General features: G+C 34.0%; 1 protein-coding gene across 1 annotated transcript in view; it reads left to right on the top strand.

Annotated features, from left to right (window-relative positions):
• LOC126739393 (laminin subunit alpha) overlaps window positions 1–23,439 on the top strand; it is a 328,515-nt gene that overhangs the window by 46,040 nt on the left and 259,036 nt on the right. The window contains exons 4-9 of the mRNA XM_050445058.1: window positions 492–662; window positions 724–937; window positions 17,257–17,466; window positions 17,522–17,677; window positions 17,863–17,979; window positions 18,040–18,177. Coding sequence (XP_050301015.1) covers window positions 492–662; window positions 724–937; window positions 17,257–17,466; window positions 17,522–17,677; window positions 17,863–17,979; window positions 18,040–18,177 — 1,006 coding nt within the window. The remainder of the gene's footprint in view (window positions 1–491; window positions 663–723; window positions 938–17,256; window positions 17,467–17,521; window positions 17,678–17,862; window positions 17,980–18,039; window positions 18,178–23,439) is intronic.

Below are 23,439 nucleotides of genomic sequence, written 5' to 3' on the forward strand. Positions count from 1 at the left end.
TTCCATAAAATTGAAAAAGATGGCGCTGTTGTCGGTCGTCTCTTGATCGCCACTTGAAAAAGCGCACTGAAAAACCAGCCTTTCTTGCACAAAACGACGAAACCTTCTTGATCATAATCTTTTACCCGAATAGGCTTTGAATTATCCTTAACTGCCTGGAATAAAATGAAGTTTGATTAGAATTCTTAAAAATGGGAGTATAATGCATGAAATTTGTAATCAATTACCTTAAAATGACCCAAAGTGAAATTTGAAAAATTATAATAGGAATTTGAAGCAACTTTTAAATGTAATTTGTTAATTTAGGAAGTTTATCTTAATGATAATAAATTGGTAAGTATCAAAAATCATGCCTTTAGTTATTGGCTCAAAATCTTACAGCTCTATTGAAAACGACATAAAATTATAAACAAAACACTCTATTCTATAAAAAATAATTTACTAAGCCTATAAGAAAACTAAAAACCTTGCAAAATCTGTGCACTTTTCAGATTCCAATCTCTTTACTAAAAAACCGCCCTTCCGCCCTACACTACTTTAACTCCACCGTTTTACAAGAATGGACCAGGGCAACTAACGTACGTCTCAGATTCTTAAGAACCAAAAATCTGTTAGCTCATCTCATGTCGGTCGCCAGACAAGATCACACTGTCACCAGAAGGGTATTTATTATGACCATATAAATCAACGATATTTTTAACAATAAAAAACAATATTTTCCAGTATTTTTACTCTATAAAAGACATCAGTATTGGGGGAAGATGCATGTGTAACGGCCATGCCCAAAGTTGCGATAACACCGACTTGTACAATCCGAAAGTACTGGTGTGTAATTGTCAGCATAACACGTGTGGGGTGAAATGCGAGAAGTGCTGCCCTGGATTTGAACAGAAGAAATGGAAACAATCGCAGTTTGATGAACCTTTTAAATGTGAACGTAAGTAGATTATTTATGTATTGCAGCTTTTTTTTAACGTTCGTTTTGGTGTAAACACTCGATGCACAAAAATAGTCAACTGATTTATTATACTCACTAAACACGATCTTATAAGACTAGTAGAAATATTTATTTACACTGTATTTATTTACTACTGTTTATTTCGGTTTAAAAGTCGCGCTAATATTTCGCCTTAAACTGGCCTCCAACGGCGAAGGCTACTTGTATATTAGGTAGACTACTGTTCTGGAAGATTCGCTAATTTTCCACGTGTCTTCAGAGATGTCGCGCGATGTGCCCGCCGATCGTACTATCGAGATGATTCCCGAATGACGGAAAACAGCTGGTATATTCGCGGCCGTGGATCTTTATTGGACTGTGGATCACCGGCTAGCTGGAAGGCTCTTGCCTATATTTTGATGTTCCTCTGGGTGGGAATTTTTGGTTTGGTTTCTTGGACTATGGTTTGATTTTGTTGGATGCAACCTTAGGTGTGCGGTGCGGGAGCAAGGGATTTTTTTTATATTGAGGATTGGTTTTGGGGTTTGGAGGGTGGGGTGTTTTGCTTTGACGAGTCAAAGCTTTTGCTGGAAGTCGGAGCTGGAAGTTCCGTCTGTTTTTTTTTTTTTATTTTGATTTATTTTTTTTTTAAATAATATTTTTTTTTTGGATTTTTTCTTTTTGTTTAATTGTGAATTTAAGTAATCTAGTGAAATAGTTCCCTCATAGCGGTGTTCTATACGAATAAATTTTTATTTTGTTTTTGTGGTCTGATTTCTAAAAGGAATTCTTTTATTGTTTTGTTTTTGCAGTCTTTTAATTTGTTTTTGAATTTTATATGTTTTTTACGTAAGAATTTGTCAATTTTCTCTATTTGGAGATCGGGGTGTATTTCGTCGTTTCTTAGAAACCACGGAGCGCCTGTGATTGTGATTGTTCTAAGAATTTTGTTTTGGATAGTTTGCATTTTTTTTATATATGTTTTTGGGGCTCTGATGAATGCGTTTGATCCTTATGTTAGTTGGGTCTTATGATTTGCTTGTAGATTAGGGTTTTGTTCTTTAAGTTCAGGGGACTTTCTTTGCATAGTAGACTGTATGTATAGAGATTGAAATTGTCCGTTGCATTCTTGGATTGTTTTTTCTATATGGGTTTTTATTTAAATTACCTAGTCTATCCAGGTGGATTCCTAGATATTTAGCATTATTTGACCAATGTAATTCTCTGTTTTCTATTTTAATTTTATTTTTTGGCTTTGTTCTTTTTTTGGAAATTAGTAGGGGTTTCGTTTTTTCAGTGTTTATTTTAATTTTCCATTTTTTTGCCCATTCTAGTATAAGGTTTAGGTGTTTTTGGAGCTGAGTAACTATGTTGTCTTTTTGTGCTGTTGCAAATATGCAAGTATCGTCGGCAAAGAGGGCTGTGTTTGTGGCTGGGAAGTATTGAGGGATGTCTGCTTGGTATAGGTTAAATAGATTTATAGGAGTTTAACTAGATTTATGTTTATTTGTTGTTGGTATAACTTTAGAAGTAGGCCTGTTGCGTTTCTTCTGTTTTTGTTATCTATTATATTTTGTATTAAGTTGCAAAGTTGATGTTCTGTTGAGATTTCTTTTTGAAACCCGCATTGAGTTTTTGGGATTATTTTTTTTCCTCAGTTTCTTCTGTTAAACGATCTAGTATTATTTTTTCAGTGATTTTACATAGCGTAGGTAAAAGGATGTTTAAGTGGTTTATTTGATTTTGGGATAAGTATTATTAGAGCTTTTTTCCATTATGATGGGAAATGAGCAGTTTTTAGGATTATATTTATTATGTGCGTAAGTTCTAGGGTTATGTTTTTTGGGGTCTTTTTTATCATTAGGTTTGTTATCCTGTCATATCTTGGTGCTTTTTTGTTTGGCACATTTTTAATTAGTTGAGTTATTTCATTAAAAGAAACTGGTCTGGATAGGTTTGCTGGAATTGTTGGGTATTTTTCTAGATTTTCTATAAATTTTTTTATTTTCATGTCAAGATCGGGGTTGTTGAATGTTTGGTCAATATAGAATTGTTTTTTAAGGATTCTACAAAGATGTTGGCTTTTTCTTGTTCAGTGGTTGCTAATATATTGTTGGAGTTTAGTAAGGGCGGGTAGTGTGACTTTGTTTTTCCCCTGAGTGTCTTACTTAGCTGCCAGAATTTTTTTATGCTCATCGTTTTCTTCTAGCGTTTTAAGAAAATTATGCCATCGATCGTTGTTGAATTCTTTTATGTCTAGTTTTATTTCTTTGTTTAATGCATTTACTCTTTTTTTAATTTCTGGGTCTAAGTATCTTTGAGCTTGTTTCTTTAGTCTGTTCCGGGATTTTATTTTATTCTTTAGATCTTTTGGAAATGCGAAGGAATGTGTGTTGGTTATTGGAATTGTGTGTGTGGAGTTTTCAAATGCTTCGATAATTTGAGATGTGAGGGTGTGGACATTTGCTTCTAATTCGTTTGGGGTTTTCGGGAGCGGAAGGTGATGTGTATGTTGTAGCAGCTCATTAAATTTTTTCCAGTTTGTTATTTTCTTTGTGTTTATTATGGGTTTGTAGAAAAGATCTGTTATTTTTATGACTATTGGAATGTGATCTGATGTGGCTAAGGAATTATCGTTTGAAATTGTTATATTATATGGGAAGTTTTTGGTTATCGCTATGTCCAAAATGTCTGATGTTTTGAAATTAAAATATGTGTGTTCTTTTGGGGCGTGTATGTTTATGAGGTTTTCTGTGGCATAAGTATTTAGTGTACATCCTTCTCTGTTGTTTGTTTGTGCATCCCCAGTTTTTGTGTTTGCTGTTTATATCGCCTGCCACTATTGTTGGGTGATTTGAGTTAAACAGTTCGTCTAAGATGGTTTTGTTTAGAGGTATTTTTGGTGGTTTGTAGGCAGAAACTATGACCATTTCTTTATTTTCGAAGTTTAGTTTAATGGCTGTTGTTTCTATTTGTGGGAAGGTGTTGGGAGGTGAAATTAGATAGTGATTTATCGAGTTTTTAATTATGATTGAGAAAGACTAGGAGAAGGCACTCTCCTAGTCTTTCTGGCCTGTCTGTTCTGTATATTGTGTAGTTTGGGATTTTAAGGGATGTGTGAGGTCGTAGGAATGTTTCTTGAATAAGGGCTATATCTATATTTTGATTAAATAGATAATCTTGGAATTCAAATCTTTTTGGGTATAATGAATTTGAGTTCCAACTTATGATTTTAAAGTATTTTGGTGTTTTATTGTCCATTATTCAAGTTTGTGAGGGGATTTGTTATCAGAGGGTTTTGGTTAATTTTTAGTGTTATATTATGAATTATATTGTCTAGTTTTTGGTAAATTTGGTTTTCATCTTAAGTTAGGAGTAGAAGAATGGGGTTGATTTTTTCTATATTTGAAGTTTGTTGTGGGGATTGTTGTTGTGTAATTTGAGGGCTATTGATATTGTTTGCTGTTGTGTTATTCTGTGTTAGAGGAGTTGGTTTGGTTTGGGAACTTGTGGAGGGGGCGGATAGTAGTGAGGTGTAAGATCTGGTTTGGTTATTATTAGTAAGGGTTACATTTTCGGTAGATGCTTTCTTTTTAAAGTTGGGGTTTTTCTCGCATTTGCTGTAGTTTGCGGGGTATTCACCTCCGCAATTACAGTTGTTACAAGTTGCTGGCGAGTTTCTATCTTTTATAAAAGTGATCTTCTTTGCACTTCTATAACCTATACATCTTGGCTTTGAGAAACAGTTGGAAAGTGACCATTGTTGGCAATTATGGCATTGTGGAATTCGGTCATTACTATTAAGTTGTTCAATTTTTACTCTGATGTTACAGATATGTTCGATTTCGTAAATTTTAAACTGATCTTTGGGAATAAGCATGCGGACTAGCGGGGTTTCTCTCTTATTGGTGGCTGGTCCAATTTTAAACCAGTCAATTTCCTGAGGTGAGTTATATCGATTTTTTTTTTATGAGATCATTTTCAATGTCTTGTAGGTTAACGTATTTGTCTAGTCCTCTGATAATGACATTTAGCTTCCTTTCCTCTTCTAGGAAATACGTGTGGAATTCTTTTTTGTGAAGTTTTAGTAGTTTTGTTAGATTTCTATGGTCAGTGGAAGTTTTGGGTTGAAGAGACAGTCCAGCTCTATTTTTTTTGGTTTCAGTTATATTTATTTTTTCCTTCATGATGATGTCGTTAAGTTCTAAGAAATTTTTTGTATCGTGTAATACTACTGCTGGTATTTTTTCTTTTTTCTATTTGGGTTGTGTAGTAGATGTTATGGAAAGGTTATTCAGAGGAGTGTTTATGGGATTAGTACTGTCTGTCTTGAGAGTAGGGAAGTCTTCTTTGTGGGTTTTGTTTTTTGGTGTATTTTGTGTTTGATTTTGTGTGTTGGTTTGTTCTGGGATCTCTTCTGCTTCCATTTCGGAATCAGAGTCAGAATTTTCTTCATTTATTTTGTCTGGGGTAGGAGAGATTGTTCTTTTTAGATGTGGATGCTTGTGAATCAGCTTTGATATTTTTAAGTTTGTTGTTTTCTTCGTTTAGTATTTGTTTTTCTTGAATTAGTTTTTTATTTTCTTCAGTAAGTTGTTGTATTTTGTCTTGGTGTTGTTTTAGCATGGTATTTATGTTGATTATTTTTGCTGATAAAAAATTGTTTTGCGCTATGAGGAAGTTGTGGTTTTCAAGAAGTATATTATATTTTGTGTTAACTGCTGATAAGCTGCGGTCCATCTCGGCTAGTCTAGCGAGTAGAGTCACCGATCTGGGGTTTTCCGGGCTGTTAAGCTCATCCGAACTTCCAGCCTCGACTGAGCTCGGGTCAGCTGATTGTTTTGGGGGATTTGGTTTTGGGGGGAAGAAAGGATTTTGCACCGATTTACCCTTTGGCTTGTCGTTGTTTTGCATTTCTTTGTCTCTGTCTGTGACTGGGTTTTTGAGTATGTACCTCCGGCTGACAGCCGGGGGCTTTGTTTTTTTTATGTTTTCCTCGAACCTCGTCTGTTTTGTGATGTGATTCTGTTCCTTGGGTTTTATTTTTGAGACGATCGTACTCGGATTTTATAACACTATTATTAGTACACTGGAGAACACTTCTAAACGACTTGTTCGCGCCGCAGCGTTTGCTCAACTGCGGCCGTGGATCATTTCAGTAGTATTTTTTGGTATTTGATATCCGAAAAGAGGTTTTGATAAAGAGAATTGAGGAAAGAGATTTTCATAAGACAAACCTATTAATTAGCAAATTTTTAAATACCTTGACTCCACTTTTAGTGACCGTCAATATGGTCAGTGGTTTTCGAAAACACAGGTCTACTGGCGATCTGTTGGCCTATGTCCGAGGCTATCGAGAAATATAATGAATCCTGTACAATAACATTCGATAGGATCTAATATGAAAATCTCTTAAACAAACTATATTCTTATAGTTTGTCACCAATTCTCCCTAATCGGCTTGGAAACTTGCTCGAGAACCGATCCATCCAGATTTTCATTGTAAGACACACCTCTCAGAGGTTTTAATTTAACTATCTGGTGTCCCTCAAGGATGCATCTTGTCTCTTGTCCTCTTCCTGTTATATATCAACGATCTTCTCGACAAGACTTCTAATTCAGTTCACAGCTTTACTGATGACAGTAAATAAAAATAAAAATATTTTTTATTGCATTTATGAAATATAGGCGAAATTCGAAGCAAGTTTCGTATAATACACGTTATCTCAAAACTCAATTGTTTCAGAAATATTTACATTTAAATAACAAGAAAACAAATAAGCACGTCTATTTATAAATTAAGGTAAAGTCGAGGATAAAAATAATGTTATAAACACTGCCAATTGTTTCTATTTCCATGATTGCACTTGTAAAGAATCTCCATTTTCGAATATCACTGTCAGTTCGAAAATGAATAGTTTTCATCAGAATTATGGCTAATTTAACGGAAACCCAACGTATTGAAATTTTGATGATGCTAGGGTACGGGGATCGAGTGCGCACGCAAAAAGAAATAAGTGAACTGTTTAATGCCAAATACCCAAACCATCCTATTTCTCACTCAACAGTTAGTAGAATAGAGCACAAATTCATAACTTCAGGTCATGTTAGGGATTTGCCAAGATCAGGTCGTCCAAAAATTTCTGAAGAAACAAAATTAAACGTTCTGCTCTTCGTCGAAGAAAATCCAAACAATGCAACTTCTCAAATTTCAGTTGATAATAATATAGCCGGAACGTCAGTAAGGCGCATCTTAAAAGCAAATGAATACCACCCTTATAAAATTAGACTAATACACGAATTAAACGAGGACGATCCTGATCGAAGAAACCAATTTTGCGAGCAAATGATGAACATTTGCAATAATAACCGTCAGTTTGTGTTACGAGTTTTGTTTTCGGATGAAGCAACTTCTTGTTTAAACGGTGTCGTAAATCGGCAAAATTGTCGGTACTGGTCAGTGTCAAATCCACACTGGGCAACTGAGGCTCATACACAGTACCGTAAATCTATTAATGTTTGGGCTGGTATCGTGTAAAATAAAGTAATAGGACCATACTTTTTCGAAGAAAACCAAACAGGACAACGCTATTTGAATTTTCTTCAAGAAGATCTTACCCCTGCTTTGGCTGCCCTATACCCAGACGAACAAGACCCTGCTGTCCCGACAGATAATTTGTGGTTTCAGCAAGACGGCGCACCACCACATTTCTTTCGAGATGTCCGTAATTACTTGGATACAGTGTTCCCAGGAAAATAGATAGGACGAAGAGGGTCAATAAAGTGGCCAGTCAGGTCACCAGACCTAAATCCCTGCGACTATTTTCTATGGGGTATACATATTGAGAAGCCAAAGTAGAAGATTTGAAAAATAGAATTAGATATGAAATTAGACGTATATCACTTGAAATAATTGATAGTGGTTTACATGAGTTTGTAAACCGTCTTACTTTCTGCCAAGAAGTAAATGGGGATCAGTTTAGCACTTGATACATTAATAAGAGTTTTCACAGTTTATCCTCCATTTTATCTTAATTTGTAAATAGACGTACTTACTTGCTTTGTTGTTGGTTAAATGTAAATATTTCTGAAACAGTTGAGTTTTGAGATAAGGTGTGTTATACGAAACTTGCTTGGAATTTCGCCTATATTTCATAAATGCAATAAAAAATATAGCATTCCATTAAAAAAAATGACCGATGACGTCATATCTTTTTTTTGTTCCACCCTGTATACAAAAAGTTATGTGAAATAATGCGCAACTTAAAATAACAATCGACAGGTCCGAGCGTTTTCTCAAAAAATCATGTCTCTAATTTTTATCGAATTTATGCGGAACTTTAGGCGGTCACTGTATACAGGGTTACTGGTAATTCGATACATTCCTTTGGAGATGTGATAGGGGAGGGGGTAAGAAGTAAATTGAACCCTAATATGTATTATGAAAAAGTTGATAGTTTTCGATATATTTAATTTTTTCTGTTTTTCTTCAAAATGTAGACCTTAGTGGTTTAAAAGGCAGTTTCCAGAAAATCCGCTGTATATTTTTTTAACTTTTTAGGCAAAATACATGCTCAACACAATAGTGTTACGTTTGTAATGGCAAAAGTCCCGGAAATAGTTGTAACCATAGGTAAATTCTTGATGCAAAGTGTAATTTTTTTTTCTTAAATAAAATACTACACTTTCTAGTGGATATTTTTTGAAAAAAAAATATGCTACATTCTTCAAAATTTACGTAAAACTTTCTTATTATCTAAGCTAACTCATAGGCTATAAATGCTACCAAAAATTTTAACAGAATTTTGTATTTTTATTATTAATAGTAAGAACGCACTTGAAAAATGCCAAGTGGTATTTACTTCTATGGTATTTAAGTACTATAGCAACAATTTGTTTTTTTAATTTTATTGTTAAAAATTTGATGTGTAGATAGTCTGACAGCAATAATTGTTGTGGAAAGTAGTTAAATTACGAGTTTCGTGTTTATTTTTCTCGTGTTTTCAAAGAAGGTATTCTATTGGTTTCTGCGCTATGGCCACGTTTACTAACGCTGAATATGCAGATATTATGTTTGTTTATGGGTTTTGCAATGGTAATGCCGCGGAGTCTCGCCGAGAATACCAACGTCGCTTTCCGAACCGCCGCATTCCAAATGTCCGTGTTTTCGCTTCGACCTACCGAGCTATAGCTGAAACTGGATCCGTAAAACCAAGAAGAGGTGACGCTGGCGCTCCTCGCGTATATCGAGCAGAAGATGAGGAGGAAATATTAACACATTTTGAAGACGATCCAACCACATCCACTAATGCCGTAGCGCAGCAAACAGGATGGCCGGCAAATGGGAAGCCATCCTTACCATTATACGCCTGTCCAAGGATTGGAAGAAGGGGACCCGATAAGAAGGGTAGAATTCTGCAGATTTATTATAAATTCTGATGCAGACAATAGAACTTTTTTAACCGACATTTTGTGGATGGACGAGTCAAAGTTTAGTCATGAGGGCATTACAAATTTTCATAACCTTCATTTTTGGGCCGAAGAAAATCCCCGTTTAACAAGAAAAACCAGTTTTCAAAGAAAGTTTTCTGTAAATGTGTGGATGGGACTTATTGGCCGGGATCTAATAGGACCACATTTTTCCCCAGACCATTTAAACAGGGATATTTATCAAAATTTTTTACGACATGACCTACAAGATCTTTTTGACGATATTCCTCTCGCCGTTAGAGGACGAATGATATTTCAACATGACGGCTGTCCAGATCATTTTCGGCGGTCAGTTCGGCAGTTCCTGGATGAACGTTTCCCGAATCGTTGGATTGGTAGGTCAGGTCCAATAGCTTGGCCAGCATGAAGCCCTGACTTAACCCCGCTTGATTATAGCATATGGGGTCAAATGAAAGCACTGGTTTATGCAACCCCAATAATTACCCGGGAAGATCTTATCCAAAGAATAACCAACGCTGCCCAGCAGATCAGGAATACCATTACAACTAGAACAACAAAGACTGAAATGAGAAGGCGCTGCCGAGCCTGTATTCGCAATAGAGGCTCTCATTTTGAACAAGATTTGTGAAGGTAAATACTGATAAATGCGTTACTTTACAATTTATAATAAAAACACAAAACCATGTCACCTAACTTTTAAGCATTTGTATCCTGTGAGCTAGCTTAGGTCATAAGGAAGTTTTAAGGAAATTTTGAACAATGTAGCATAATTTTTTTTCAAAAAATATCCACTAGAAAGTGTAGTATTTTATTTAAGAAAAAAAAATGACACTTTGCATCGAGAATTTACCTATGGTTACAACTATTTGCGGGACTTTTGCCACTACAAACGTAACACTATTGTGTTAAGCATGTATTTTGCCTAAAAAGTTAAAAATATATACAGCGGATTTTCTGGAAACTGCCTTTTAAACCACTACATTTTGAAGAAAAACAGAAAAAATTAAATATGTCGAAAACTATCAACTTTTGCATAATACATATTAGGGTTCAATTTACTTCTTACCCCCTCCCCTATCACATCTCTAAAGGAATGTATCGAATTACCAGTAACCCTGTATATCGGGACTCCTTTTTATGGAGAAGTGCAAGTTTGTAGAATCAACTCCCAAAGCACGTCTTTCCGGAACATTATAACTTGTAGAACTTTAAGAAAAATATCCGCCTAAGTTTTTCCCTTTTGTGTCACCACAAACCTTCAAATACCTGTATCGAGTGGTTATTGAAGATAACTTGGAATCAACTTGAACACAATTCAACTATTAGACAGAACGTGGCTTGTGCATATGCTGTCAGAGTTGTGGCAAAAGTTCCAGTCTTGGAGACCGTCAAAGATGTTTATTATGCACCTGTAGAAAGTCATTTGAGATACGGCATCGCATACTGGGGTTACTGCAGTCATTATCTTTTTAATTTCCCAAAGGTTCAAGAGAAACAGACTTTTGTTTAAAAAATTACAAATCTTGACATTATTTATAGTGGAAACTTGATGCTTTATATATAAAAGATAAGAATCATATCATCATCTTTTATTCTGAAAGATATAACCATATCCGACGAAATAATAATATCCCATTGCCCATTAATCGGAAAACTCTTAAGAAGCAAAAAATTCATAGTTTGGATGAGTATTTTTGAGATGGCTGGGAGTAAACTTTCTTCTTTAATTAGAGAAAATTTACTTAGGAAAACTCCTTATTTAACTGTGACATTTTATTATATAGTGTAGTGTATATGTAGATTTATAACTTTATATTTTTATTTCTACTTTTACATCATTTTTTTTAAATTTTTACTAAGCTTTATCTACAAATTATAAAGCAGGTTTCGAATTTGAATTTGAGTTCAATAATCTTAAGACCTGAGCCTTAATACCAATTTCCTTCAGGATAGTTATAAGAGTATCAAAGGCCTTTGACAGATCGAAATAGAGTCTGTTATTGTCCAAATGACCTAATGGACCTATAACTTTCCATGATTTTAGAAGAAAAGTCTGTAGGGGTTTTTGAGGTATTTTTAAAATTTTTGATTAAAGTTTAGGCATATCGACGAAATGTTTAGTTCCCTCCAGGTAACTTATGATGTTTTTATCCAATCACAGACATTTTTTTTTAATTTTCTATTTTTTTACCTGTTTCATGCCTTGGAGCAAATATTGATTAGTTTTCGACATTCGTGATTTTTGTTAATGCTTTCCATGCGTTGAAAAAATTCTCCTATTTAACTCCTAACGTTTGAAACGTGTTTTAGGCTTATTTAAATTCAATTCTAGGTTTTTTTTCCAAAGATTTCAAAGTCTTTTTTAAAAATGTTATCCGTGGATATGAAATTTTTACGTTTTTTAGGCTTTTGGGGGTAATTTTCAAATCTTACAATCATTAAAAACTATTTTTCATTCCAGATTTTAACCCCATATTTTGGATTTTCGGGTCATCTTCAAGTCTCTCAGACATATTTTACCTTATTTTACAAGTTTTCCAGGGATTTTAAACAAGTTTTAAGGCTTCTAAAGTTTTTTTAACAGTTTCTAGTCTACTAAGCAGTCTAAAAAAATATACCTATCTGGGAATGGAAATTATTACCTCAATGACTTATTGAACCTACAATTTTCCATGATTTTAATAACAGATATTTAAAAGTATAATCTTTAATGTGTTTCGGGTAGTCAAAGTAAATATTCATTAGTTTTTGACATTTGTTATTATAGAAGTGAAGTATAGCGGGTTAAGGACAGAAATCAAACCTCAAGATTTGAAATTAGCCGACGTTTCGACGTTTATTTACGTCTTTTTCAAGGCTGAAAAAGATACAATTGGTGCAAAATGGTGAAAGCAATAGTTATTAATACAATAGTTAAGAAACCACCCAAACAAAACCACAAATAAACAGATACTAAAGCAGCAAAGTTAAAATTAAGACGACTTACCAAATTTACATTAGAGGTTTACGTAACAACTAAAACCTATTGACATCTCCATCATACATATACCACAAATACAATCGTTATACATTAAAATACGCAGCACAACCACTAAGTAAAACCAAAAAACAAAAAAAAAAATACACACAGCATAAATAAACTAAAATTGGCTTATGTCACAGATTGATTCACAATAAATAAGTAGTACGTATAGTAATTATAGTAAATAATAGCACCTTCTAAGTCAGTGTTTAGCAGTAACTGTACGCAGAATTTGTTGTTATAAAGCAGAAATGATACACATTCTTTTTATGTCTGTAAAATAGGTTTAATATAACCTGGGCTCGTTGAAAAGTTAAGTACTTAACAGTTTGGATTTATACAGCTTTAAAATGTGATTATATTATGTACTTATATTAAGCACTGATTATATATTAAGCACGTGATTATATTAAGCCCTAAGTATCGGTTCGGTGATTAACAGAATTATGTAATTGGATGTGTATCATTTTACTGATATTGCGTTTAAGATAGTGCCTCTCTCTATCAACTATGCTAACATCATCAAAATTGAAGTTATACCCTGTGGAAATGTGATGTTGTGCTAAAGCGGTCTTATCTTTTTTGTTCATATTTATGACTCTACAATCATATTGATGCTGATATAGTCTGTTCTTTAAATGCTGCCTAGTGATACCTATATAACACTGTTCACAATTACGACAAGGTATACGGTATACCAAACCTGAGCTTAACTCAAGGGGAGTACGATCTTTTAATTGGGAAAACAATACACTGCTTGAGTTTATGTTGTAAAAAGCCAGTTTAAAATTGTAATTTTTTTCCCGGATGTGTCGTTGGATTTGTTCCGAAAAAGATTTTACATATGGAAATCTGAAATATTTTGTTTCTTTACTCCTTACCAGTTGTGTATCTGTTAAAAGTTTAAAATTGTTGATAACTCTATTTACCAATGTTGTGGGGTAATTGTTATTTCTTAAAAAACCTTTAATTTTCATTGTATTAGATTTATGATACTTCGGGCTACTCAATTTATAAGATCTAAACAATAGGTTTTTAATAATTCCTATTTTGTTTAACATTGGATGTGACGATAGGTAATTAATTACTCTGCCTGAAGATGAAGGTTTTGTGTACCAATTAGTTGTTAAAGTCCCATCGGTGTTCCGTTCTACCATAATATCCAAAAATGGTATACAATTATTATTTTCTAATTCCATGGTAAACTTAAGCTTGTCATGATAATCATTAAAATGATTTAAAAGTTCATTTGTTTTGTTAGATGGGCACGCCAAAATTGTGTCATCAACATATATTTTAATGAAGCCAGTTTAAAAGGTAAATTGGGAACTATGTTAGTTAGGAGTTCGTTCATCACCAAATTTGCCAAAACTGGGCTGGCAGATTTGTCAGCTTTGGCAAATTTGGTGATGAACAAACTCCTAACTAACTAACTCCTTGTCGTAATTGTGAACAGTGTTATATAGGTATCACTAGCCAGCATTTAAAGAACAGACTATATCAGCATCAATATGATTGTAGAGTCATAAATATGAACAAAAAAGATAAGACCGCTTTAGCACAACATCACTTTTCCACAGGGTATAACATCAATTTTGATGATGTTAGCATAGTTGATAGAGAGAGGCACTATCTTAAACGCAATATCAGTAAAATGATACACATCCAATTACATAATTCTGTTAATCACCGAACCGATACTCAGGGCTTAAGTACATAATATAATCACATTTTAAAGCTGTATAAATCCAAACTGTTAAGTACTTAACTTTTCAACGAGCCCAGGTTATATTAAACCTATTTTACAGACATAAAAAGAATGTGTATCATTTCTGCTTTATAACAACAAATTCTGCGTACAGTTACTGCTAAACACTGACTTAGAAGGTGCCATTATTTACTATAATTACTATACGTACTACTTATTTATTGTGAATCAATCTGTGACATAAGCCAATTTTAGTTTATTTATGCTGTGTGTGTTTTTTTTTGTTTTTTGGTTTTACTTAGTGGTTGTGCTGCGTATTTTAATGTATAACGATTGTATTTGTGGTGTATGTATGATGGAGATGTCAATAGGTTTTAGTTGTTACGTAAACCTCTAATGTAAATTTGGTAAGTCGTCTTAATTTTAACTTTGATGCTTTAGTCTCCGTTTATTTGTGGGTTTGTTTGGGTGGTTTCTTAACTATTGTATTAATAACTATTGCTTTCACCATTTTGCACCAATTGTATCTTTTTCAGCCTTGAAAAAGACGTAAATAAACGTCGAAACGTCGGCTAATCTCAAATCTTGAGGTTTGATTTCTGTCCTTAAACCGCAATACTTCACTTCTACATCTATTGGAGGGACGTTAATTTTTGTACCATGCATTTGTTATTATATTGTAGCGTTTTCATTGTTCTTTAAGGTGTGAATTAGAATAATAATAATACGACTACTATAAATATTTATTTTCATCGTATTTATTTACTACTATTTATGTGCGATTTAAATATCGCGCTAATATTCGGAACTTCACTGCGCTGAACTGTCAAGTGATAACCAGCGGCGACGCGGCTCCTTATATACTCGGCTGACCATGATTCGGGAATCATCATCATAAAAGAAATATCGTTACAATTTCTCATGTTTTTCAAGCGTTGGAAGCTTTTATTTTGGTACTTTTGTATTTTCTTACGTATATCAGTTCCAATAATTTACCATACTGCTCTTAGTTCTTTTTTGCTCAGTTTGTCGCATTCCTAACTAAAATATATATATTATACATTATTATACATTATTTTGTACTTTATTCGTTTTTTAATTTTTCTGATTTTCACTAGTTTTCTTTTAATGCAGTTAAATCACATTTACTATAGTCGGATTACCGAACAGATGGAGTAAATGATGTGCGCGAAATATAGGCCCGCCCATCGATGCAACCTTGGCAGATTTAGACGAGGAGAATTATGCCTACTTATTTTTAATTATTTTACCGTACAGCTTTGCTTAGTAAGCAGCTTTTTTTAAAATATAATACGGTCGCCTGTAAAATGGGTCTAATCAATTTTAATCAAGCAGGGCTGGATGCCAAACGGTCAAATTTTAACCACAACATTTTTGTCATGTTCACATATAAATTCGCTCATCCTGGGACACACTGTCTATTAAAAATATTAATTACCTGCTGCTTCTGCTGTAAACTGGACTTTTTGCACTTTGTTGTATGCTGAATGCACGTTATCACATTTTTTATATATGTTCATACTCACTTCCTTTTCAGCAATGGTCAAATGTTTTCGTACCCTTTTCTTGGGGGGTGACAATGTGGGTGTACGTGGCGTGTCAGCCATTATTTGTTAACAAACAAATTAACAAAAAAATAAACACAATCTCAACTTTTCAATATTGCGAAGATTCAAATATTCGAATAGCAAAAAATTCAACCAAAACGATCTAAAGCCGCTCGACTAATAAAATTAAATAAAACCCCAAGTCATGAACCCTATCGAGGCTCTAGGCCACTCCTCCGGCGCAGAACGATCACGTGATCACTCCATCTGTTCGGTAACCCAAGTATAATGTATTATTAATAAATAATAAAAATATAAACTCATTTATTGCACCACGCTGCAAAATAACGTCGCAGATTAACTGCAATTGATTATATAATAACTTTTTCTTCATGATCGAGATTGACTAAGTAAACTAGATACCATATCTGGCAGAATAGAGTAGGTACAATCTGGGTAGGTACAAATGACATTAGGTGACAGTAGGTACAATAATTTACTTTGGGATAACGTGATTGATAAAAGAGTGATTCCTAACCCTTATCCAAAAGTTGTAAACCTTTATCCACTACCATCCAGATCCTCTTGCAAAAGTTGGGCATTGATGGACACACAATAAGAAATTAGAGAATTGAATGACACTGCATATATAATTAATAAAATGGAACCAGTGCGGAATCCCGAGGGATATGAGAAAAAACTTCTTGCGAAATAAAACTATTAATTGGTACAAATTGACTGCGATTTGAAATTCCTAGACCCATAACTGATAACTTGCTAGTAAGGTCTCATGACTTACTCTGTCGAAAGCCTTCGACAAATCAGTGTAGACAGTATGCACCTGACAATATTTCTCAAAGGCGTCTAATAAGCAATGACGATATGTAAGAAAATTAGTTGTGGTGGATTTACCCGCAATAAACCCAAGATGTTCATCGGAAATTGTGATGAAGTTTGCTTAATAAAGCTTAAAAGCCATTTATGAGTGAGAATAATAAGACAATAACCCATCCATGATGGAAGAACGTATTTTCTGTAGGAAGTACAGTGCAGCACGATGTTCCTTAGAAATCAATTCTTATTTTTCTGCCAATACGCTCAATGCACATCCGTCATACTCTCTCTGGCGGACCTATCAAGTGCATATTGGGATTCAATGGATGAGTTGGATAATCTATGTTGTTCACTTTCGTAAAACTAAAACCAATTAATCTTGAAATGTCTAGCGCTGAATCCGTTGAGTTTCATTAGTGTAAGAAACCCATTTTGCTTGTATATCGTCTCTCAAGAAAAATCTCAATCTCATTTTGGGGATGTCCTAGGAAATCTTGTGTCTCCGATATATTTTTGGCATACCACCAAGAAGTAGTTCAGATCAAATTTGTTTAAACTGGGGGTTTTTACTGTAGCATTTTTTAAACAAATAAACAATTCTCTACTGTCAATCATCACTTTAGGTCATGGGAACCTCCTATATCTTCTACAGTGTTAATATTATGTTTTTTTGAAATTTCTTAGACTGAGAATGGAATATAAGAAAGAAAATTGAATTGAACTTTTTTATTTTTAGCTTGTAACTGCCACGGTCATACCTATGAATGCGAGTACGATCCAGAAGTGGATAAGAAGAAACTCTCCCTCGATATCCACGGAAACTACGAGGGTGGTGGCGTATGCAAGAACTGCCGACACAATACCGAGGGCGTCAATTGCAACAAGTGCAAACCCGGATTCTTTAGGCCTTATGGAAAATATTGGAACGAAACTGATGTTTGTCAACGTAAGCACCGTAAAACTGAATTAAATTATTTTACAATAATAATTAATTTTTCCAGCTTGCCAGTGCGATGTTTACTATTCGACCGGTAACTGTGCAGAAGGTTCTGGACAATGCGAGTGCCGCGAGAACTTTAAGGCGCCAAATTGTGATAGTTGCAGCTTTGGATTTTATGATTATCCCACCTGTAAACCTTGCGAATGCTTTATAAATGGTTAGTAATTAAAAAAACTAAGAAAGAAACTAAAGGTTAAAAGGGAGCTATTTAGTCAAAGGCAAAATTAAAATTAATATGAGACCCTACTTGCTCTAAAAATGGTTTAATATTTTACACCAACAAGTCTCTAGTTTATATACAATAAACATTCTATTTAACTCATAATTTTTTTTATGTTTAAGGAACATTAAGTGAACAATGTGAACCCAAAGACGGAGTCTGCTGGTGTAAAGACAACTTTGGGGGTCCCAGCTGCTCGGAATGCGCCCCTGGATTTTTCAATTTTCCAGAGTGCAAACGTAATGACCCAAATGCCTTTTGGAAACTATTCTATTCTCATTTTGTTTGTTTTTTTTTAGCCTGTGGATGTGACAAAGAAGGTTCCGACTTGGAATCGTGCGAACAAAGTTCTGGAAATTGTACTTGTAAAGTGATGTACAGTGGCGCCAAATGCGACAAGTGTCAAGATGGATACTTTGACTATCCGAAGTGTAATTGTAAGTATCGGTTTAAACGTAAAAAAAATTTTAATAACTGGGATTTTTTTCGAATTTACTTATGATGATTCTACTGTATTAAGAAATACCTTTGACAAATTGTTTGGTCATTTTACACCAAACGTTTATGAACGATATCTACACACCTTTTGAATATTCCAGATTCTTTGCAGATGACCTGAAATGTTTTCTAGCTGTTTTGTCTTAATGACTATGTCAATTTACAATCAGATCTTTTCAAACACAGTTTACGCATCGGAGTTACATAGATTTAAATTCAGATAAATGCCGTAGCTACTTCTCCAAACATAGAAATGGCACTATGCAATAATTCCCTGTCAAATGTGAAAAGAATTAAGGATCTTCGAGTTGTCTTTGAGTTCTCTTTATCATTTAAATTTCTTTTTAAATTGGCATCAGAATGACAGGTTTTGTCAAGAGATGTACAAGAGATTTTACAAATATCCCTGCTATTTATGTGCTCTATGGTATAGACCTTTGCTGAAGTATACCTTTTTATTGTGGAGTTCTCAGTATACATACTATATTAACAGGTTGGAACAGGATAAAATTTCTGAAGTACCCAGCATTTAAATCCAAAATTTATTATGTTTACTACTAACAATATGTATGTAGTTTTATTTTCCATTCTTGTACTAGTTTTTTTGACTAAATAAACGATATATATATATATATGTTATATGTTGAAATACAAAACCACATACGTGTGTTATTTTCGCGTGTTTTATTATTAAAAAAAAATCTATTATACCAAGTAAATTATTGTATTTAAAACTTATTGAACTTAAATTAAATTAAGTATATCGAACGGTATCGTTACAGATTTGAATTCATATTTCTTTTAAATAGGTGAATAAGTCTATTTTCTTCTTCTTTTAAATTTTTGAGCGTGAGAGATAAAAATTTCTAAATTGATTTTTGCTAGTGACAGTAAAAGTGGTGACGTAATACCCAATATAATAAGTAACTCATTAAAGACCAAATATACATCAGCCACAAGCTGAACGCTTTCCACCAACGCAGACTCATTACAATCGACCCCAACTTAGCTCAACTCAATACCCCTTCCGTTCTTCCGTGATTCAGAAAAATGCAAAATATGTAAACATCTAAACAACAATCAACATCGTACCTATCCTATGAATATACCAGACTCCAACGAATATGATAATAATCAAGAATCCCACTTAGAAGAGGATCAGAATTATTATTCTTATAATAACCAAAACGAGGAAATTAGTCAAGACACCGTAATACCTGAAAGCGACTACCAAAATTTTCGGGCACTTTCAGATCAAAACCACCCTCCGGAAGACAACAACCTATTATACATCCAGAATAATTATACATCCAGAATACTATTCAAACATTGAACCTAGACGACTTGAACCCACACCTGAACTTCCCCGAACAAAAGTTTCTCTAAATCCACTTCTTACCGTCAATGCGAAAAATTTATATTACATTAAAGATGCTTCCAATACTTTTAAACTTTTAATAGACACGGGAGCAGGAATATCGATTTTCAAAGAACATATTGCAACACAATTCCCCCATAGATTTAAAGAAAATATTACCATACAAGGCATAACCAACCAAAAATTGCAAATTACCGAATCCACTCTAGTTCCTTTTAATGCAAAAGACCCGCATAAAGTTTTCATTTTTAACCTGGACATAGAATTCGATGGAATTTTAGCTGTTGATTTTCTAGAACATTATCAATGCACAATTGATTTAAATACAAAACAACTTTTTACAAATTTTAAAACAATACCCTTGCATAAAGCAACTTCCAATACCTTTCCATTCGAAACTCAACCCTCTTCAAATACCATTTCAATTGGCGCACGCACCGAAAAAATTTTTAAATTAAAATGCTATCTTTCGAATACCGATGCTGTCTTGTTAGGACAAGAAAAAGAAAAAGTTAGGCTTCCTCATGCCCTAATATACGTCAATGAAAAAGGTGAATTTCTAACAACAATTATTAATGCAAATGCAATTCCTAAGACAATAGATCCGATTTAACCGTAGAAACTTTAGATTCATCGAATCCAATCATGAGCCTCAATGCACAAGACAATGTCATACCCGAACTAATAGACAGAAGGCATATTATAAAAGATCAATTAAGAACTGAACATTTAAACCCGGAAGAAGAAGAAGCTTTAATAGAAATCTGCTTGGAATTTGAAGATATTTTCTATCTCGAAGGAGACACCTTAACATTTACCAACAAAGTTAAACATGTAATCGAAACCAATAACACCAGACCGATCTTTACCAAATCTTATAGGTATCCACAAATCCACAAAGAAGAAGTGAAAACACAGGTAGGAAAAATGTTAGACCAAGGCATCATACGACATTCTACATCACCCTGGTCTTCACCTGTTTGGGTTGTACCTAAGAAATTGGATGCGCCAGGAAAGCAAAAAAGGCGTGTCGTCATCGATTACAGGAAATTAAACGAATTCACCATAGATGACAAATACCCTCTACCGAACATATCTGACCTATTGGATCAATTGGGAAAATGCCAATATTTTTATTTTATTAATTACAATAATACGCATGGATTTACTCCATATGAACTCATTTTCGGACATACTTCAAGTCGGTCCCCTGAAAATTTATACAATCAAAAAGAACTAATATCTAAATATGTTGGAAATCTTAATAATCGAATGGACTTTTACTATAAACAAGCACGCCAAAGAACTGAAACACAAAAGGAAAAAGCAAAGGCAAAACACGATGAACATGTATCAAAGCAAAACTATGATTTCAAAATCGGTGACAAGGAATCTCATATTAAGTCTAAAGCTGAACACCTTTTTAATGGCCCTTTCGAAATAATTGAAATTTTCAAAAACTCCGCAAAACTATTAAACCTCGACACAAACCAATTTTCAAAAATTAATTTCGACAGATTAAAACCATACTATGAAGAAATTTTCCTCTTTTTAAATTCTGCGGCCTGCTCGCAATGTCCTTATCCCAAACATTCCTTACCCCCCATATACAACAAAAATTCTAAAACCATCAAAGATTCTATCGCGAATCTTACTGATACTACGGGTTATTATGCTGCGAAAATAGGAGTTCTTGACCTGTGAATCTCTTATGGAGAGCTATGGCTTTATTGAAGACTCCTTAAATGATGCGAATCTAAATGCCATCACCTTTGATCAGCTCTCTTAAACAAATCTCTCAAGCAATAAATAAAAACAATCTACCCTTACCAGTTTATTCATCTAATATTGCTCAATATCTCACCATAATTGAATTAGAAGCATATCAATCTGACTTGAAAATAGTTTTCATTCTTAAAATTCCTCTTGTAGAACCAGAAACTTATACCTTATATCATGTTTACCCTATACCTATATCAGATAATAGAACTGGATTTCATCACATCATTTCAACAACACAGAAATATATTGCGCGAGATGATGATTCGATGCTTTACGTATCTTTGCAAAATTTGGAACACTGTAAAAGCTTAGGACGAAGCCAGAAAATCTGCCTGGACACACTAGCTCATCCAATCGATAGAGATGCAATTTGTGAAGCACAACTCTTGAAGCAGAATGCCCAACTACTACCACAAACCTGCTAAGTTAACGTTCTCCTAGCCAAAGGTTAAAACGTCCAAAATATAGACCAAAACTTATGGTTGATTTCACTGTCTGATTCACTACCCATCACCATTAAATGTATACGAAGAGAGCTCTCCTCTAGTATCGCTAATCTAAATAATATCCTGCAACTTCAACCCTCTTGTACAGCCTTCATTGGTAGCACCAGAGCTCAAGCAAAATATATTGTTGAAACCTATCAAAATATCAGCTATAAAAATCAGCCTGTACTTATTCCCTACAAATGTTGTGAGCATTTACCAACTAAAGAATATATCCCAGATCTTCAACCTTTAAAACTAAATAAGATCGATACAAACGATCTTAATATTGCTCAACATAAGCTGGATTAATACTCTGAAAATTTGGAACAAATGATACAACAACCTTCAATAAATCAACACATCTCCTGGTTTACTTTTACTTCAATCACCCTAATTGTTCTTTTCGTTGCCATTTACATTTGGATAAAATGTAAACGCAAAAGACAACCCATCAACACGAGAATTCACAACCGCAAACTCCAAAGCTTTAGACTCAGCGGCATCCTCCCTAGAAGAAGACCTGCCGGTCATCCTGATGACTCCCCCGAGGACTCCACAGAGTTGACCTCGCCCTAAAAAGTTGCTGCAAGGCATCAGCTTTTAACTAAATGAGGGAGCTGTTATATGTTGAAATACAAAACCACACACGTGTGTTATTTCGCAACGAACCAGAGGCAGCAGTTCTAGGAATTGGCAACATTACCATTTCCGTCGATTAGCAAACCGGTGGCCTGATTCCTTTACCATGGGAGCCGCTGACACCGCTGTACTTTTTTGTGTAAATACATCACACATAATAATTTTAAGTTAGTTCTGTAAGATTAATTTTAAGTTGTATATTTAATCTATGTCCATTTGAATTTTGAAGTTTTAATAATTATTTTAATTAAATAATAATTATCTTATTAAATAAATCTTTTTTAAAAAGCGAAATCGAGTTTTAAAGTGATAACATATATGATTATAGAGTTGTGTGTCAGCTGTTTTGTGTTTCTCTGCTTGTTGTTAGTCGGGAGCAAAGAGATTTGAACAACTGGTATTCATTTTGACTATTTCTGTAGATTTTCAGAGTTGCTGTATTCAATGGGTTGGGTTGGGCAATAGCTATGTTATTTTTTAAAATCAGCAAATGGAACTATTATTGCAATTATTTATTGAGCACACTTAACTTTCGTGCAGATAGAGGGACAAGACTTAAACAACTTTTTTATGTTACTTTCGACAGGAATACGAGTACTTACAGCCAGCATAGATCAATTACTAAACTTTAGCGTTCTTTTGATTTGCGGATTGGACCTACGTGTTTCCAACTAAACTTTGAAGAGTTTTTTTTTTAAGTTTTCTTTTAATCTGTTTTTGAAGGTGGTAGACAATGGTACAGTGAAAACATCTTGTCGGACTTGCATTGTCTTATTTATTTAATGTAACACGACGTTTCGGTTGGTAAGTATCTCCAACCGTTATCAAGTTTACACTTTACACTTGATAACGGTTGGAGATACTTACCAACCGAAACGTCGTGTTACATTAAATAAATAAGACAATGCAAGTCC

Source organism: Anthonomus grandis, chromosome 8, assembly GCF_022605725.1.
Source record: "Anthonomus grandis grandis chromosome 8, icAntGran1.3, whole genome shotgun sequence".
Lineage (NCBI taxonomy): Eukaryota > Metazoa > Arthropoda > Insecta > Coleoptera > Curculionidae > Anthonomus > Anthonomus grandis.